We start from the raw sequence: 20873 nt of genomic DNA, 5'->3' as shown, positions 1-20873 counted from the left end.
TTTGTGTAGGAGAATATATAATGTAGATCTCTAACTCATTCCTACAATGGTAAAGAAGCCCTGTTTTAAAAGTTAATGTAAAATTTCTGCTATCAAGCAAATATGGAATTCTGATTTTAATGCAGAACTATTAACTTTATTACCTTAATACAGGTAAAGTCAAAGACAGTGGCACAGTGTGTGGAATACTACTACACTTGGAAAAAGGTCTTGCGATTAGGTCGAAAGCACAGGACCCGCCTTGCAGAAATGGAGGCAGAGGGAATGGTAAGTAGTAATCTGAGTATAAAGGAAAAATTGATAATCCCGTCTTATCAGATTTTAAAACCTATTGCCAGCTACTTATTTTCAAGCTGAGCATTTCTTATTTGGTAGTTATAGGTGTTATATGGTAGTTAATAGTAGAAAGTACATGTTAATTAAAATATAGATAGGATACTGAAAATGTACAAAAGGCAAAATACTATGGATGCTGGAAATCTAAACAGAAAATGCTGGAAATATTCAGCAGGCCAGTCAGCACCTAGCCTGCTGAGTATTTCCAACATGTTCTGTTTGAATTACTGACAATGTACAGTCTGTTTGGTCTTTGAACCATTATCAGTCCTTTGGTTGTTAATGCTGCTAAGGAGAGAAAATTGAAATTTGTATGTTGATTTGTAATCTTGTATCTGAGGAAATGGCACCACTGATTAGCATCTATACTTTACATGAGCCCATATAAGTAGTCCTCTTCATTTCATCTGTTCGAAAGAAATTAATTGCGAAGAACAACCACTTTGTTTTTTGTTGACCGAAATTATCAAGTTGACTTAGAATCATAGAACGTTTATGGCACAGAAGGAGGCCACTTGGCGCATCATGTCTGTGCCAGCCGATAAAACAAGCCATCCAGCCTAATCCCACATTTGGTCTGTAGCCCCGCAGGTTTCAGCACTTCAGGTGCATATCCAGGCACCTTTTTAAATGAGATGCGGTTTTCTGCCCCTCCCACCCTTCAGGCAGTGAGTTCCAGACCTCTGCCACCTTCAGAGTGAAACTTTTTTTCCTCATCTCCTCTCTGATCCTTCTACCAATCACTTTAAATCTATGCCCCTTAGTTACTGACCTCTCTGCTAAGGTAAATAGGCCCTTCCCATCCACTCTTAGGCTCCCTCAATTTTATACATCTCAATCAAATCTCCCCTCAGCCTCCTCTGTTCCAAGGAGAACAACTTCATCCTATCCAATCTTTCCTCATAGCTGCAATTTATTAGTCCTGGCAACATCGTCGCAAAACTACATCCCAGCAATGCACCAAGGCTCCTTAGACAGCACCTTCCAAACCTGCGACCTCTACCACCTAGAAGGACAAGGGCAGCAAGTGCATGGGAACACCACCACCTGCAAGTTCCCCTCCAAGTCACACACCATCCTGACTTGGAACTATATCACCTTTCCTTCACTGTCGCTGGGTCAAAATCCTGGAACTCCCTTCCTAACAGCACTGTGGGTGTACCTACCCCATGTGGACTGCAGCGGTTCAAGAAGGCAGCTCATCACCACCTTCTCAAGGGCAATTAGGGATGGGCAATAAATGCTGGCCTGGCCAGCGATGCCCACATCCCATGAATGAATAAAAAAACTCCTCTGTACCCTCTCTGGTGCAATACATCCTTTCTGTAATGAGGTGACCAGAACTGCACACAGTACTCAAATTGTGGCCTAACTAATGTTTATATCGTTCCAGCAAAACCACCCTACTCTTATATTCTATGCTTCAGTTAAAAAAGGAAAGGATTCCATATACCTTCTTAACCACCTTATCGACCTGTCCTGCTACCTTCAGGGATCTGTGGACTCCAAGGTCCCTCACCTCCTCTACGCCTCTCCGTATCCTCCCATTTATTGTGTATTCATTTGCCTTGTTTGATCTCCCCAAATGCATCACCTCACACTTCTTGGGGTTGAATTCCATTTGCCACTTAAGTGCCCACCTAACCACTGCAGTCTACAGTTATCCTCCTCACTATCAACCACGCGGCCAGTTTTTGTGTCGTCTGAAAACTTCTTGTTCACTCCCCCTATATTTATGTCCAAATCCTAAATATGTACCACAAAAAGCAGGGGACCTAATACTGAAGCCCTGCGGAAGCCCACTGGAAACAGCCTTCCGGTCACTAAAACACCCGTCAACAATTACCCTTTGTTTCCTGCCACTGAGCCAATTTTGTATCCAACTTATTACATTCCCCTGGATCCCATGGGCCTTTTTTTTTAAACCAGTCTGCCATGTGGGACCATGTCAAAAGCCTTGCTAAAGTCCATGTAGACAACATCAGTTGCACTATCCTCATCAGTCCTCCTTGTTACTTGCTCAAAAAATTCAATCAAGTTAGTCAGATGCGATCTTCCCTGAACAAATCCATGCTGACTGTCCTTAATTAATCCCTGCCTTTCTAAGTGACAGTTTATCCTGTCTCTCAGAATTGATTCCAATAGTTGGCCCACTACCCATGTTAGACTGACTGGCGTGTACTTATTCAGCCTATCTCTCGCTCCCCTTTTAAACAAAGGTACAAGGTTAGCAGATCTCCAATCCTCCGGCAGCACACCTGTATCCAGTGAGGATTGAAAAATGATGGTCAGACCTTCTGCTATTTCCTTCCTGGCTTCTTTTAATAGCTTGGGGTATGTTTAATCCGGCCCTGGTGATTTATCCAGTTTCAAGGATGCTCATCCCCTTGATGCTTCCTATCTCCCTATATTTATCACGTCCAATACTTCACACTCTTCCTTATCTACAATGCCTGCATCGTCCTTGTCTTTTGTGAAGACCAATGCAAAATATTCATTAAGAACCATACCCACATCTTCCGCCTCTACACATAGGTTACTTTTTTGGTCTTTTATGGGCCCTACTCTTTCCTTAGTTATCCTCTTACTCTTAATTATTGATTAAACATCTTTGGGTTCTCCTTGATTTTGCTTGCCAATATTCTTTCAAGCCCTCTCTTTGGTTTCCTAATTTCCTTTTTGATTTCACCCCTCCACTTTCTATACTGCTCTTGACTTTCTGTAATATTCAGCTCTCAGTGTCTGACATAAGCTTTCCGTTTCTTCCTTGATATCCGGGGGCTCTAGATTTGGCCGTCCCACCCTTTGTCTTTGTAGGAGCATGTTTACTCTGAACCCATTGGATGTCTGCCATTGCTCTGACTGATTTACTTTAAAGTAGCTGTTTCCAGTCCACTTTTGCTAAATCATTTCTCAGCTTAGTAAAATTGGCCTTACCCCAATTTAGAACTTTAACTCCTGTTCGATCTTTGTCCTTTTCCATAATTATGTTAAAACTAACTGAATTATGATCACTACCACCAAAATGCTCTCCCGCTGCCACTCGTTCCATCTGTCCAGCTTCATTACCTAAAACTAAGTCTAGAACCATGCCCTCTCTTGTTGGATTTGCTGCGTGCTGACCTAAAAGGTTCTCCTGAATGCATCTTAAGAATCCTGTTCGCTCCATTACTTTCACACTAAAACCCTCCCAGTTAATATTGGGTAGTTAAAATCCCTGACTATTACTGCCCTATTGTTTTTGCATTTCTCAGAGATTTTCCTACATATTTGCTCTTCTATTTCCCTCTGACTATTTGGGGGTATATAGTACACTCCCCAGTCATGTGACTGCCCCTTTTTTGTTCCGAAACTCAATCCATATGCCCTCAATTGATCTTTCTAATATGTCTTCTCTCCACCCAGCTGTAAGTGCTTCTCTCACCAAAATTACCACCCCCATCCCTTTTTACCCCTCTCTCTATCTCGTCTGAAAACCCTGTAACCAGGAACGTTGAGCTGCCATTTCTGTCTCTCTTTAAGCCATGTTTCTGTAATAGCTCTGACATCATACTGCCACAATTCTATCTGTAACCTCAGCTCATCATCTTTACGTGGCTGTTTATCTTTTTAAATTACGTTTTGAGTTTTCGTTGCCTTTTCTTTCCATTAAAGTCCATGGAATTTGCTCCTTCACAAGGGATACCAATCAGTGCAGACTTTGCATCATTACTGCCAGGTCTGTTGTAGACAGTGGGATCCAAGTTCGTTTTAATGGGAGGCGGAGAATTGTCTAGGTTAAATGTTGCTACCCTCTTTCTTGACGAAGGAAACAAGCATATTGTTTTTATTTATCACCTTTAACTTAAAAAAAAATCCCAAAATGTTTTACATAGGAGGGAAGAGAAAACTGAGCAAAATCTAGGATGTGAATGGTAAGTCAGACCAAGGAGGTGCTGAGAGATAGCCTTGTCTGTGATTGCAACCTCATTGAGACCTAAAGTGGATATATAGAACCATAGAAAAATTAAGGCACAGCCCATCGTGTCCGTGGCGACCAAACAAACTAGCTGCTATCTAACCTCACCTTTCAGCACCTGGTCCATAGCCTTGCAGGTTACAGCACTTCAGGTGCATGTCAAGGTCCTTTTAGAAGAATTGAGGGTTTCTGCCTCCACCACCATTCCTGGCAGTGAATTCCAGACACCCACCACCCTCTGGGTGAAAAAGTTTTTCCTCATGTCCCCTCTAATCCTTCTACCAATCACCTTAAATCTGTGCCCCCTGGTAATTTACCTCTCCGCTAGGGGAAACAGGTCCTTCCGGTTTGTCTAGGCCCCTTGTAATTTTGTACACCTCAATTAAGTCACCCCTCAATCTCCTCTGTTCTAGGGTAAACAACCCTAGCCTAGCCAATCTTTCCTCATATTGCTGCAACTTTCACGCCGTGGCAGCATTCTTGTAAATCTCCTCTGTACTCTCTCCAGAGCAATTATGTCCTTCTTATAATGTGGTGACCAGAACTGCACGCAATACTCCAGTTGTGGCCTAACCAGCGTTTTATACAGTTCCAACATTACATCCCTGCTTTTGGATTCTGTATCTCAGCCAATGAAGGAAAGTATTCCATATGCCGCCTTCACTCTATCTACCTGTCCTGTCATCTTCAGGGAGCTGTGGACGTGCACTCCAAGGTCTCACTTCTTCGATCCCTCTGAATATCCTCCCATTTATTGTGTATACCCTTGCTTTGTTTGCCCTCCCCAAATGCATTACTCACACTTCTCTGGATTGAATTTCATTTGCCACTTTTCCACCCACTCAACCAAACCATTGATATCATTCTGGAGTCTACAGCTATCTGCTTCACTAGCAACTATAAGGCCAATTTTTGTGTCATCAGCAAATTTCCCAGTCATACCTCCCACATTTAAGTCCAAATCATTAATATATACCACAAACAGCAAAAGGACCCAGCACTGAGCCCTGTGGAACGCCACTGGTAACAGCTTTCCATTCGCAAAAACATCCATCAACCACTACCTTTTGTTTCCTGTCCCTGAGCCAATTCTGGATCCAATCTGCCGCATTCTCCTGTAGCCCATGGGCTTTCATTTTACTGACGATTCTTCCATGTGGGACCTTATCAAATGCCTTACTAAAATCTATGTAGACCACATCCACTGCACGACCCTCATTAATCCTCCTTGTTACTTCCTCAAAAAATTCAATTAAGTCAGTGAGACATGACCTTCCCCTAACAAATCGTACTTACTATCCCTGATTAATCTGTGCCTTTCTAAGTGATGGTTAATCCTGTCCTTCAGAATTGATTCCAACAATTTACCCACCACCGAGGTCAGACTGACTGGCCTATAATTATTTGGCCTAACCCTTTTTACACAATGGTACAACATTCGCAAACCTCCAATCGTTTGGTACCTCTCCTGTATCTAGTGAGGATTTGAAGATGATCCTCAGCACATCTGCTATTTCCTCCCTGGCTTCCTTTAACAACCTGGGATGCAATCCATCCGGCCCCGGTGATACGATTTGAGGGCAGCGTGTATGGAAGAGTTTGTGAAAAATGAGACTGCAAGAAGAAAGGAGGGAAGAGAAGCCCAGAGGAAAAGAAGAGTTTAGCTTTTGGTTGAAATTATCAAGCATGAGTAATTGCTTGGTGCAGAGTCTAACTTCCTCTCAATGAGGCCCGTACATGACAAGGACTTTAAGTGGGACGTAGGAACATAGCTAGAAAGAAGCATAGATAATTTATGGCACAGACGGAGGTCATATGGCCCCTCATGTCTTTGCCAACGGAAAAGAACTGCAGTCTAATTCCAGTTGCCAGCTCTTGGTCTGTAGCCCTTTAGGTTACAGCATTTCAAGTGCACTTCAATGCACTTTTTAATTGTGATGAGGGTTTCTGCCTCTACCAGCCTTTCTGACAGTGAGTTCCAGACCCCCATCATCCTCTGCGTGAAAAAGTTTATCCACAACTCCCCACTAATCCTCTGCCCATTACTTTAAATCCATGCCCCTGGTTACTGATATCCTTGCTAAGGGAAATAGGTCATTCATACCAGCGCTATTTCATAATTTTATACACCGCAATTAAATCTCCTTGCAATCTCCTCTGTTCCAAAGAAAACAATCCCAGCCAATCTGATTTTTCCTCATAGCTAAAATTCTCCAGTCCTCCGAATGTCCTCGTAGATTTCCTTTGTACACCCTCTGTCTAGTGTGATCACATCCTTCATGTCATGCAGTGACTAGAACTGTACACAGTACTCTAGCTGCAGGCTAATAGTTGTTTCATACAGTTCTAGCATAATGTCTCTGCTGTTATATTCTATGCCTCAAATAAAGGATGCTTTCTTAACCACCTTATCTACCTGTCCTGCTACCTTCAAGATCTGTAGACATGCACTCTAAGGTCCCTCTGTTCCTCTATATTTCTCAGTATCCTACCATTTATTGTGTAATCCCTTGCCTTGTTTACCCTACTGTTACAACCAGGTGAGAAAGAGTCTCGGGTTCTCTTTCAGCCTTCACCTGGTCTTACTGTAACAGGTTTTTATTTTTAAACACACTTCCCCCCCCCCCCCCCCCCTTGGTGAATCCTTGTTCACCGCTTTCCAGTTATAAGTCAAAGAAACCAGCATAAACAGACTTTTAGGTTTAAAGAAGAAAGGTGAAACTTTATTAAACTTGAACGTAAACTCTAATTTGGTTGACGCCTACAGATACACGACGCGCCCACGCTAGCATGTATATGCAGTACACATGCAAATAGAGACAGAAAAGAGCAGAAGAAATAATTTCGAATAGTTTGAGGCAATATCTGAAGAGTTTTTGTTACAGGTCTTCAAGCTCATTGTAGAGTCCTTGATTGTAGGTAGATCTTGCTTTTCGTTGGGGCTCAGTATTCTTAAATCTTGTTCGCTGTAGGAGACTTTTCTCTCATGGGATTCATGTGTCTTCAGTGGATTCAGAGGCTTGTGAGAAAGAGATGGGAGTAGACAGACAGGAGAGGCTGTGGCGTGCCAGCTAGGAGAGATCTTCTCAGTTTAGGAGCATTCTGCTTTCTGCCTAAACTGTACAAATTCAAAAAGCACATGTTGCTCAGCAGGTTAGTCATGTGACTAACTGGTTTGACCATGTCCGTTTGTGTATATCACAAACGGCCATCTTAGCAGTCAACCTGGAATGCGAGCTCCCCCATCTTCAACGTCTGGTGATCAAAAGTCAATTGTGGATTGAATGTGTCAGGGAATGGCTGCTTTGCCATTCCAAACACTGTGTTAAAATGTCTTTCCAGCCACGGCTGATCTGTTTAACAAGTTCTTTCTTCACTCCAGTAACAGTTTAAAATCAATGTTCATGCCAAAATTCATGTACCTCATTCTTGGTCGGTGGGGGCCGAGCATGACGCTTCACAATGCATTACCTCACACTTCTCTGGATTGAACTCCATTTGCTATTTTACTGTCCACCTGACCAGTCCATTGACATCTTCCTGCAGTCTATAGCTGCCTTCCACACTATCAACCACACAACCAATTTTTGTATTATTTAAAAGCTTTTTAATCATGCCCCCTACTTTTAAGTCTAACTCATTGATATATACCACAAACAACAAGGAACCCAGTACTGAGCCCTGCAGGACCTCACTGGAAACAGTTTTCCAGTTACAAAAACACCCGTCTATTTACCTTTTGTTTTCCACCACTGAGCCAATATTGGACCCAACTTGCCGCTTCCCCTTAGATCCCATGGACTCTTAATTTTCTGATCAGTCTATCATGTTGGACCTTGTCAAAAGCCTTGCTGGAACCCATGTAGACTACATCAAATGAGCTGCCCTCATCGACTCTACTTGTTACCCCCCGACAATTCAATCAGTCAGACATAACCTTCCCTTAACAAATCCATGCTGACGATCCTTGATTAATCCATGCCTTTCTAAATGACTATTTATACTGTCCCTCAGAATTCTTTCCAATAATTTGGCATCACTGTGATTAGGCTAGCTGACCTGTAATTATTCAGTCTATCCGTGCCTCCCTTTTAAAACAAGAGTATAATATTAGCAGTCCTCCGGCACTACACCTGTAGCCAGAGAGGATTGGAAAATGATGGTTAGATCTTTGACTATTTCCTCCTTTGCTTCTCTTAGCAGCCAAGGATACATTTCATCAGGCCCTGGTAGTTTATCCACTTCAAAGATGCTAACCTCTTTGATATTACTTCTCTCCCTCTTTTTATACTATCCAATATTTCACACTTCTCCTTCTTAACTACAATGTCTGCATCATCCCCCTCTTTTGTTAAGATGGTCATGAGGTATTCTTTCAGGACCATACCACGTCTTTCACCTCCACACGCAAGTTACCTTTTTGGCCTCTAATCAGCCCTACGCTTTCCTTAGTTATCCTCTTGCTCTTTATGTATTTATAAAAGATCTTTGAGTTTACCTTAATTTTGTTTGCCAATATTTTTTCATGTCTTCTCTTTGTTTTCCTAATTTCCTTTTTTAATTTCACTCCTGCACTTTTTGCACTCCTTCAGGTTTTCTACCATATTGAACTCTCAGTATCTGACATAAGCTTCTGTTTTTTGCTTTATCCTATCCTGTACGCTTTTTGAGATCTGGGAGTTGGGGGGAGTCTAGATTTGGGAGTTTGTTGTAGAAACATATTTGTTCTAAACCCTATCTTTCTCCTGCGTGAATGCTTCCACTGCTCTGATTTGCCTACAAGTAGCTATTTCTAGTCCACTTTTGCCAAATCACATCTCAGCTTAGTAAAATTGTCCTTTCACCAATTTAAAATTTACTTTTGGTCTATCTTTGTCCTTTTCCATTAAAAAGAGGCATGCCGTAGATGAGGTGTCTTAGGAAGGAAGCTTCTGGCACTGAATTCCAATTGAGAGCAGGGGATCAAAGCTTCAGCTTTGGAGCTAACAATGGATAGTGAGAAGAGTATACTTCAGTTCAGAAGCCAGAGGACAAATAGTATTTGAACAGGAAGCTGTAAGGAATGGGGAAATATCTCATACTATCTAATGAGAAATGCTGCACTTTTCTTCATTACTAAGATTCTTACCACCTTATTGAGAAACGTTACTCTTCTAAATTGTCTCAATATATGTGCTTTTGGGTTTCTTTTGTTACTATAACCATTGATCTAAATTTAGTTTAAATTTAAGCAAGTAGCATGTTGGGTCAGGATTGAAGTCAACTGGTACAAAATAAGAATACTGCAGATGCTGGAAACCTGAAATATAAATGGAAAATTCTGGAACTACTCAGCAGGTCTGGCAGTATCTGTAGAGAGAGAAGCACAGTTAACGTTTCAGGTTTGCGCTTTCATTGGTGTTCTGATGAAAGGTCACAGACCTGAAACATTACCTCTGTTTCTCTCTCCACAGATGCTGTCAGACCTGCTGAGTATTTCCAGCATTTTCTATTTTTATTTTTGAAGTCAACTAGCATCTTGGTATTTAGCTGAACATGATAGTGCTGGAGGAGCACAGGAAGTATAACCATTTGGTTTGTTTTCATAGCTGCTTAACCATTCGGCCACTGAGCTCCTCTCTCCTTTTCAAATAGGTGAAATAGCCCATGACATTTGCTGTTGAGGTCCACACATGAGAAATGGTCATTTGAAAACTGTATATGGGAGTTGATTGGTGCCCATGGAACTATATTCCAGAAAGAATCAATACTTTCAGGAAATGAAGGGAGAAAACTGAAAGAACAAAAAAAAAATGCCTTCCATTCAAAGCATTGTATTGCTCACTGATTCACTAGTTCCTCCTCCTGTAATATAAATTGAATCGCTGTTGAACAATAACATCCTCTCGTTCCTAGGTGGGAGGCAGTAGAAATCAGTGACTGATGCAGACTCTGACCTAGAAATTCACTAACGATGAGCCCATTTTGCAGGCTTAAACGGGTGTCTAAGCCTGAGCGTCCAATGTGATGGGCAATGTGCGTTGGTGCCTAACCTGTGTGGCAAAGTTTGCCACCTACCATATTGCTAAAGGCTGACATATCGGCATCCAGAACCCATGGCTGTTGCATGTTGGATCGGGGCCTAACACCTGTTTGAGGATCTCTTCCTGAAATTGGGCTGCCCTGAATGCAGCCAGCGCAGGATATGCTGCACTTGGGCTGCATGTAGACTTGATTATGCTAACAGGTGGTCCTTTTGAGGGGCTGCTGGAGGCTGCCACCAAAAAGATGTTGCTTCTTTTAAACTAATCTGAATGTGGAGCTGGGAAGATCGGGAGAGGTCCCTCTGGCTCCACAGCAGCCCCACGACTGTTGTCGATTACCTCATCCTCCCTCCCAGCACCTAAGGGCCTTTGCTGGTAGTACAGCAGCCTGAACTTTAAAACACACTTTGCTGGCAAGCTGCCTGGGGAAGGACCACAGGTGCTCACAGGTTTTTGGTCAATTTTAAATGAGGCTTGAGGCCCAATATCAAGTGTGCCTCAGGCTTACCTGTTTCGGCACAGGGATCATTATTTGCGTCCAGTTTACGTCAACAAGCTGGTGCTATCCAATTTTGCCCTCCTTAGCTTTTCCAGTTATAGTTTCTTTTGGAAATGGAGTTTTTGTTTGGGGGGAAAGTACACTTTTGCAGCTTTCTGTTTCAGATATTATAGGTACCACTACTTCTGTGCACCATTAGAATTTTTAAAACCTAATCTGTTGGAAATTGCTCTTTTTTTTTTTAGTTATTTTATCCTTGTTATTTATAAAGCAACATTAGGCAAAGTAGAAGATAGACCTTATTTTGGAACACTAAATGCAAATTTATATTACTTTGCGTGATGTGTAATCTATACCAAATTTTCAGATTACATTGGTGTATGTACAAGTATATGTAATTTCATTCTGATCTGTATTTGGTCTACTGTGACACTGTCTCAAAATGACTTTAATTTTCTTCCTTTAATAGCTGGATTTATTCTCAGCCCCATTCCCAGCTATTTAAATGTTACTGCTGCAATGTTATCCATTAATGGTAGAATTCCCAGCACCTTTGTTCCTCTCGTTCTTAGCAAATGCTACTGATGAGATCTGAGATTAGTTAATAAAGCAAGGTGGACTATTCACATTTAAATGCTGCCTTCTTTATTGAGTTAATTATGTACCAATTATGTTCTTTCTCCCCTACAGCAAGCTCAATGTTTATAGATGGCTGCATTGTACTTTTGAGACTGAAGAAATGAATGTATTTTACAATTATTCATCTTTTGAGTTGGCAGGTGGTTGTTAAATATATGCAAGAAGTTGCTAGAGGTACATCTAGGGTACACACCGTTACTATTTCCAGGAAATTACAGCATTAGTGATTTGGATTGTTACGTACACCATGGTAATATTTGCTGGGACCCTCTCCGCTGCTTTGCCATGATACTCAACTCAACAGTGAGAATTCAATTCTCCTACCTCTGCTTCCCCCCTCCGCACCCCATAAAATCAATGGCAATGCCCAATTTGCTGGATTGACATCGTCACTCAGACTGAATCAGAATGGCACTGGTAACCTGAAAATAGTGTGATTTATTGTTCCAAGATCGATTTCCTTGATTTTATTGAGCTTTGTTGATTTATTTAGTTAATGCAAGAACAGTTATCTTTCGGACAGACTAGCTGGCCAAAAGGTTTCCTGTTGAATCGAATTGAATTTTTAAAAGCCATTTAATACTTGTATTGATTCACTCTTCTCTGGTCCCTTGACAATCTCGGTCTCTAATTTTATCATGGCGTATCGATCCAAATATATGTTATTTTTAGAATTCTTGTTGACATATACATTCAATTCCATATTAAAGGGGTAATGTATCAGTAAATTTTGTTGAGGGAATAAATGTAAAATAGCCCTATTAAAAGAGTTAAGATGACTATTAGAGATCATACAGTTGCACCTGCTAAGAATGTCTGGCAAGGATAGCTGAGAAATTAATAATTAATTACTTCCTACAGATCCTGCAATTAATTTTCCATATATTTCCCCTGCCAAATGCAGGACACTTGCTTTGAAATGAATTTTCCCACCAGCATCTGAAAACTATTTAGAAGCCTTCTATTAGTTTGTACAGCTGCAGCCACACGTGCTGCACATATTACACCCAGGAATAACTTCAGAAAACAAAATAAGTAATGTAACAATTGTGATAAATTCTCAAAATGTGACTCATAGATTAAAAACGAGAATAAAATGTGGATGAGTAATGCTATGCTGTTTAGGAGATTTGGAATTGATAGCAAACATTTGTCAATGGCCATTGGCTGCACTGCTTCCAAATTGCCACTCTAATGAAAGTTCATCGACCTGAAACGTTACATTTCTCTCTCCAAAGATGCTGCCAGACCTACTGAATATTTCCAGCATTTTCGGTTTTTATTTGATTTTCAGCATCCACAGTATTTTGCTTTTGCCACTATCTTTGTTGTGCTCTAGTCTGATCAGCTTCCCAGAAAATGTTGGCAAAATTTGCTACCGGAGGGTCAGTGCACTCAGTGGTGTTCGGGGTCAAAGTCACCATTCCAGCAAATTCTAGGCCATTGTTTTATTATTTGCCCGATGGCTTGGTAAACATACTATCTAATCTAGCACTGAGCCATGTCAATTGGGAAGGTCTGATGTTCAGTTTCTAATGTAGGATGAGCTGGATGATTTTTTTTGTATTAGTTTAATGGGATGTGAGCGTCACTGGCAAAGCCGGCATTTGTTGCCCAACCCTAATTGCCTTTGAGAAGTTGGTGGTGAGCTGCCTTCATGAACCACTGTAGTCTTTCAACTTTTGTGTAATGGTTTTATACAACTGAATAGCTTGCTCGGCTTGGTTTCAGTGGGCAGTTAAGTGTCATCAACATTGCTGTGGGTCTGGAGTCACATGTAGGGCCAGGTAAGGGCGGCAGATTTCCTTCCCTAAAGGACGTTAGTGAACCAGATGGGTTTTTACGACAATCGATGGTCCTTGCATGGTCCCCATTACTGAGACTAGCTTTCAATTCCAGATTTTTATTAATTAATTGAATTTAAATTCCACTGGTTGCCATGATGGGATTTGAACCCGTGTCCCCAGAGTATTGGCCTGGGTCTCTGGCTTAATAGTCCATTGACAGTACCACTCCACCACAGCTTTGTCAGTTGGTTTACCCACCAGAAGTGATGGGATGTTGAATATGTATATTCAATATAACCACTTGTATTAGAATGGGATTATTGAAATTGTATTTAAATGACAGAAATATATTGTGACATATTACCAGTCGCTTGACCCATACAAATAGTGGTGTTGAGTCTCCTGTGAATGGTGATCTGGCCACAAGTGCCCAATGAATTTACCACACCAATAATAAAATGTCAACTCGTTTAGATATTTTTGTAGCACCCCCAACTGCTGCTCATGAGTCAGGATATCAGGTGTTTGCACTAATTGAAGGGCAGTTGGCTGCTATTGAAATGCTAGCTTATTTTGAGACACAAAGGACCCCTTTTAATAGGTCATTGGATTAAAGTAAAACTAATAGCCTTATTGCAAGGCCAGGCAGTAGTAATCTTTTCAACTCGGCCTCCCCTGAACCATATGTTAGATACAGGCATTCAACATCTAGAGATAAAATGGCTCTCCAGCTACATGATGCAGTGGATGCTTAATTTCCATCATGTGTGATATTTGATAAGAACATGAAAAGCAGGAGTAGACCGTATGACCCCTTGAGCTTGCTGTCACATTCAATATGATCATGGCTGATCTACCTCAACTCTACTTTCCTGCCCAGTACCCATATCCCTTTATTCCCGAGAGATCAAAAATCTATCTATCCCAGACTTGAAGAGACTCATCGCTAGAGCATCCACAATCGTCTGGGGTAGAGAATTCCAAAGATTCACAACTCTGAGTGAAGAAATTTCTCCTCATCTCAGTCCTAAATAATTGTCCCTTATCCTGAGGCTGTGCCCCATGTTTTTATTTTTATTTAGAGATACAGCACTGAAACAGGCCCTTCGGCCCACCGAGTCTGTGCCGACCAACAACCACCCATTTATACTAACCCTACAGTAGTCCCATATTCCCTATCACCTCCCTACACTAGGGGCAATTTACAACGGCCAATTTACCTATCACCTGCAAGTCTTTTGGATGTGGGAGGAAACCGGAGCACCCGGCGAAAACCCACGCAGACACAGGGAGAACTTGCAAACTCCGCACAGGCAGTACCCAGAATCGAACCCTGGTCCCTGGAGCTGTGAGGCTGCGGTGCTAACCACTGCGCCACTGTGCTGCCCTAGATTTCCCCAGCCTCTGTAATCTGATGAAAGATCATCGACCTGTACGAACATACGAATTAGGAACAGGAGTGGGCCATTCGGCCCCTCAAGCCTGCTCCGCCATTTGATAAGATCATGGCTGATCTGATTGTGGCCTCAACTCTCTACACCTAGACCCTTTGACTCGCTTGTCAACCATAAATCTATCTAACTCTGCCTTTAAAATATTCAATGACCCTGCCTCCACTGCTCTCTGGGGAAGAGAATTCTACAGACTAATGACCCTCTGAGGTAAAAAAAAAAATTCTCATCTCTGTCTTAAATGGAAGACCCTTTATTTTTAAACTGTGTCCCCTGGTTATAGTCTCTCCCATAAGGGGAAACATCCTTTCAGCATCCACCCTTTCAAGTTCTCTTAGGTCTTGTATGTTTCAATAAAATCATCTCTCATTCTTCTCAACTCCAATGGATTCAGGTCCAACCTGTCCAACCTTTCCACATAAGATGACCCCTTCATCCCAGGAATCAGTTGAGTGAACCTTCTCTGAACTGCTAATGCAATTGTATCCTTTCTTAAGTAAGGAGACCAAAACTGTACACAGTACTCCAAATATGGTCTCACCAAAGCCCTGTACAACTGTAGCGAAACCTTACTTTTATATTTCATTCCCCTTGCAATAAACAACAACATTCGATTTGTCTTCCTTATCCATTGCTGTACCTGCACACGTGAATAATGTACACCACTGACCACCTCCAGGCGCTTACCCATTGTCTCTCGAGATAAGGAGGCCAAAGAAAGAGAAAAAAAAAACCTGCACACGTGAATCATGTACCAGGATACCCAGATCCCTCCGCACCTCCGAGTTCTGCAATTTCTCTCCATTTAAAATTATACTGCTTTCCTATTCTTCCTACCAAAGTGGACAAGTTTACATTTTCCCATGTTATACTCATCTGCCAAATTTTTGCCCACTCACTCAACCTATCTAAATCCCTTTACAGACTCCTTATGTCTTCCTCACACTTGAAACGTTGGCTCTGTTTCTCTCCACAGATGCTGCCAGACTTGCTGAGTATTTCTAGCACTTTCTGATTTTATTCCTCTTGTTGTCTATTCTGTCAGGCCTCTTAAGAATCTTATATGTTTCAATGAAATCACTTTTCATACTTCTAAACTCCAGAGAATGGAGACCCAGCTCACTCAGCCTGTCATCAAAGAGCAATCCTCTCATCCCAGGAACAAATCTAGTGAACCGTCGCTGTACCACTTCCAAGGCAAGTATCCCCTTCCTTAGAAATAGAGACCAAATCAGCGCAAAGTACTCCAGGTGAGGTCTCACCAAAGCCCTGTACATTTGTAGCAAGACTTATATGTTCTTGTACTCAAGTTCCCTTGCAATAAAGACCAACATGCTCTTTGCCTTCCTAAATCTCTACTCCCACCACTGATGAACTGGAGGCCAGTCAGTTTGCCAAAGAAAAAGATCAGGTGGAATTGCATTTTTGTGTTATCTAGAAAGCAAAGATCTGTTCCTGAATGCTGGTGATTTGATCATGTTGGCCATTGTTTCAGAGCACAGTTTGGTGCTAAGCTGATATTTAGACTTGCCCATTTTCAGCAGCAGTTGCTGAATAGTAATTGAAAGCATTGGCTGATGTGTTTTGTTTGTTTTTCTTCTCTCTTTCTAGCTCAGTCACACTCAAAGTGCATGACACAACCCAGGTTGAAAAGAGTAGCAGAAAAGATCAAGTAAATTGAGAATAGTTAAGTAATCCCAAGCTATCATCTAATTCAGCACATGCCAGGGAAAAACAACCTAGGCTGCATTTTACTAGGACATCGCCGTTGGCTCATTAACATGGAAGGGACTGAACGACCGCTCCCGATGACGTAGAGGGGGCGGTTGCACTGTCCCCGGCAGTGGCATCGGGTGCAACTGTGCAAGCGCGGCGCCATTTTTAAAGGGTTTCAAGCCCTTACAGGTAATTTGAATTTGAAGTGGAGGGAACATTTACATTTATAAATTTAATAAAAGATCAAAGCCCCTCTCCCACCCCGCAATAACCGAACACTTCATTTATTGCTTTTTCCACACAAAAAAAATTTTCTAACCATATCAAACTGCCTCCCCCCCCCCTCCAAACTTTAATACCTTTGCCCTTCAACCCCTTCCCTCCATCCCCTCAGCCAATAGTAGAAGTTTTCCCTGCACCCACCCCCCCCTCCCCACCAGTGTTACGCCTTGGATCCCCAAACGGAGATCCAAAGGCACAGGACTTCCGGCAACCGACCGGAACATCGGCATGGGACGGCCGTAGCGACAAGCTAAGTAATTATCTTGTAATTATCATTTATTTAAATATGTTAATTAAGTTTTTTTCACTGAGTGGTGGGAGGGATGCCTCGCCACCGCTGGTAAAATGGAGCGGGGTCTTCCCAGCAGCGAGGCCCATGGTGGGCCTCTCCCGGAAGTATTTTCCGGGTCCCCACCCCACTATGACCCCCGACCTTGGGGGACTGGTAAAATTCAGCCGACCTGTGACCTGTTGCCTTTTAGCACAGTGTATTGTAGCTTCAGTGGGTCATAATGTTACACTACCAAAGTAGACATAATCATTTTTTTAAAACTAAGATTATGATTTTTTTTAAATTGGAACTATATTTGTCAATTTGCTTTCATTTTTTAAAAGTACCTTATGAAAAATTTTAGTGTAGGGTTTTGCTGATGGTTACAAACAACTGGGAGGAGTGTTCTTGGCCCTTCAGGAGCAGTTTTGGTGACGGGCGAGCTGATTGAATTAGATGTGATTTGTTCTTTTCAGATTTCCGATGGTGAGTTTTGTATTGCATTTAAGTCAGCAGCGTGTTTGTGGCGGTCCAGGCCTCCCCCAGCATGGTGGCGGATTGCAGCGTTGCATGCATTTCCATACCATGAATACTCATTACCCTACACATATTCCAAATTAAGTCCTACCTGCCAGATGAAATTAGCGGTGAACGGTATTCCCGTGCCACCCAGTTGACATTGGTTTAAAGGTGGCATACGTCAGTCGGCTATGTGCAGTTGTGTCTGAGGTCAGTGGTTTCATGTGTTGCACTTATCGACACCAAGAAGGCCAACATTGAAATAGATGTATGGCTCCAGGCTCGGCATCAGCAAGGGCAATTCTTCTCTGGCGATAGCGGGGAATGCATGGGGTGGGGGGTGAGTGCTTGGAGGGGCAGGGGAGGGTAGCTGGTGAGGACACAGGATGGGGTTCTCAGATGCATAGAGGAGCAGGGGAGGGTATTCGGGCAGGACAGGTTGGAGTCTCAGTTGGGTGAAGGAACAGACGAGGGAGGAGGAAAGCGTTCAGGGTGTGTAGTGGTTGTTGTTGCTGGAGCTGGCTGTGGGCGGTTGCAGGGAGTGGTGAGTTGATATGTGCATGTCAATGAACAGATGGTCATGAAGGGCCTAAAGGGAGAGATGAGTGCTGTCTACCTCCGGGTCCTGTGGGTGGGGGGTACTGGCTAGCAGAGGGAACGGTCACAAGCAAAAAGCCAAATTGAGGGGGTCACAGTCAGCATATGCTCCCAAAGGCTGCTGATCCTTGTGGCTTGCAAAACAGAATGGTTTATTGATGTGTGGCCAATGGTGCTTCACAAAGTGACAGTAGGTTCCACCAATGAAGGTCTGTCCCTGCTGCATGATCGCACGTGTCTCAGTGTCCTTCACTGTATCTTTAATTTGGATGTAAAATTGCATACGAAACCAGAAAAAGGACGTAAGTGGAAGTTCCGCCAACTTGCAGTTCAGCCATTGGAAACGCCACAGGACTCATAAAATTCCCAGCCACTTTGTTTGCTCACACAGTTTATTAAGTCATCTGAAATTCAGATTGGTGCCAGATTTATAAGTGACATTTGAATCACAAAATGAAATGTGAGCTTTGAAATCATTCTAAGAAACTTATTCTCTATCCAAATAAGCATTTTTTGCAGAAGAGGTTGGCTGGCAGTCTGTCTGCCATTTTCTGTTGGTTCAGATTCCTAGTGGAGTTCTGGTGTCTGTCAAGATCCAGCAGCATCCAGTTTCACCTGAAGGGATTTATTTCAATGAGTGGTTTCATGGTTTTTGCACTTTCCTAATTCCAGGATCTGAACTTGCTAACTTTCACCTATGCTCAGCTATGAAGATAATTGGCAAAAGAACCAGAGGGGAGATGAGAATTTGTTTTTTTTTGTTACAGTGTTATGATCTGGAATGTACTGCCTGAAAGGGTGGTGGAAGCTGCTACAATATAAACTTGAAAAGGAAAACAAATTGCAGGGCTCTAAGTGAAAAAGTGGGACTAATTAAATACATCTTTCAAAAAACCAGCCCAGGTACAACTTTAAAACCAATGAAAGAAAAACTACAAACTAGTTGCGCTGAATAATTGGCTAGATTATGTATTTAAACTACACATATGTAAACTACAGTCACCAACCGATTAATGAAGTGATCAATGATCTACAGTAGCCGAAAGGGTAGTGTTTTTATATATCTGCTTTAAAAGTGGTGTAATTATTCTAATGTTTGTGTGCATAATTAAATTGAAAAAGGCTGAAAGCTGTAGTTTGATACTATTTGAGCAAACTGTGTGGTCTCCAGTTGTAATTTACTCTCTGTTGGTTTTCTCCCCTGCACTCCTGCTGCGACATAGCTCCATGGGTACAGATGGCCTTCAGGTGCCTCACCCGAGTGGCTATTAATGATGTGTGAGGTTAACTTCTTGAAGGTGGCTTGAAATGAAAATGGATTAACAACATCCTGCTTCCTCAGCATCTAGATAAGGAAAATACTAGAAATTCTACTTAAGTGAAATGCTTAAGAGTCGATCCTCCTTCACAATGTTTATCAAAGCAATACATGCCACTATGCAAATACCGTTATATGGCACTGGCCTACAAATTTTCATGCACTCCAGTCTTAAACCATGGTTTCAACAATGGTACATCATAAAACACATTGTACAGTCTATGATAACACTAAATTTGCTTTTTAGTGAATTATAATTTCTGCTTCCTTTCTGTAGTTTAGTGACGAAGACGAAGATTTGGAGGATGACGATGAAGAAGACAGAAAATCAGATAAAGATGAGCATATAGAAGTACAGAAGTCCCCCTTGCCACTACAGATGATTACCATAGAACAGCCAGTTGTTCAGGGGCCTACATTTATGTGTGAAATGCCTAATTGTGGTGCAGTAAGTATCAGTTGTTGGTTTCAAGATTAGATGAACAGGATACAGCCCACTTAGTACACTTTATGTCGGAGGATCCCAAATTTTGTTTTGATGACTCCCTCCCTCCCACCCCTTTTCTAAGAAATAGTACTTTATAGTCCCCAAGACGATGGTCGAGTTCAATCCTTTTGGTTTCTAAAACCAATAGGGGGGAGAAAAATGAAGTTCAAAATGCTCATCCTGCCTTCGGTTATGTAGGAATTACTTGGTTAAAATAGCCAACTGCTTGGGCAAGGATGAACTAATAAAGAAAAGCCAGCAGAGTTTTGCTGAAGGAAAATCATCTTTGACAAACTTGATTTGAGTTTTTTGGTAAGGTAACAAGAAGGGTGAATGAGGGCATTGCAGTTGATGTTCTGCATATGCACTTCCAAAAGGTATTCAAAAGGGTACCACATATTGGGCTTGTTAGCAAAATTGAAGCCCAAGGGGGTAGTAACAGCATTGATACAAAATTGGCTGAGGGATAGAAAACGGAGTTGTGGTGAATGCCTGTTTTCTGGACTGGAGGGAAGTAAACAGTGGCATTCCCCCAAGTTCAGTACTATGACGGCTGCTGTTTTTGATATGCATTAATGACTTGGAAGTATAGTAAACACTGAGGAAGACAGTAATATGCTATAAGTGGACGTAGGTTGGTGGAGTGGAACAACACATGGCAGATGGAATTCAATGCAAAAAAGTGAGAGGTGATATATTTTGGTAGGAAGAATGAGGAGAAAGAACACACGTTAAATGGTACAATTTTAAAGGGGGTGCAAGAACAAAGACACCTGAAACTGTTTGTGCGCAATTTTTTGAAGGTAGCAGGACAGGTCAGCAAAGCAGTTAACGAAGCATATGAGTTCCTGTGCTTTATGCTCCTGTGGAGTATCCGCGAGGCTGAGATCATCGTGGATAGCACGTACAGGGAGGTGGTCACACTGTAGGTAAAGATTGCTCAGGCAGAAAGGGAAGGGTGGCCGCCAGGCGGAGTAGAAGAACTAGGCA

General features: G+C 42.1%; 1 protein-coding gene across 17 annotated transcripts in view; it reads left to right on the top strand.

The window, feature by feature from the left end:
• The window catches only part of LOC137376473 (transcriptional-regulating factor 1-like), a 281859-nt gene that overhangs the window by 254464 nt on the left and 6522 nt on the right, over positions 1 to 20873 (top strand). For all 17 annotated transcript variants that reach the window (XM_068045121.1, XM_068045115.1, XM_068045119.1 and 14 more), the window contains 2 exons: positions 154 to 267; positions 19674 to 19844. In XM_068045121.1, the coding sequence (XP_067901222.1) occupies positions 154 to 267; positions 19674 to 19844 (285 nt within the window). The remainder of the gene's footprint in view (positions 1 to 153; positions 268 to 19673; positions 19845 to 20873) is intronic.

This window comes from Heterodontus francisci, chromosome 13, assembly GCF_036365525.1.
Source record: "Heterodontus francisci isolate sHetFra1 chromosome 13, sHetFra1.hap1, whole genome shotgun sequence".
In the NCBI taxonomy this organism is placed as follows: domain Eukaryota; kingdom Metazoa; phylum Chordata; class Chondrichthyes; order Heterodontiformes; family Heterodontidae; genus Heterodontus; species Heterodontus francisci.
Note: the sequence above shows the minus strand (reverse complement) of the source record. Positions and strands in the feature narration are given on the sequence as shown.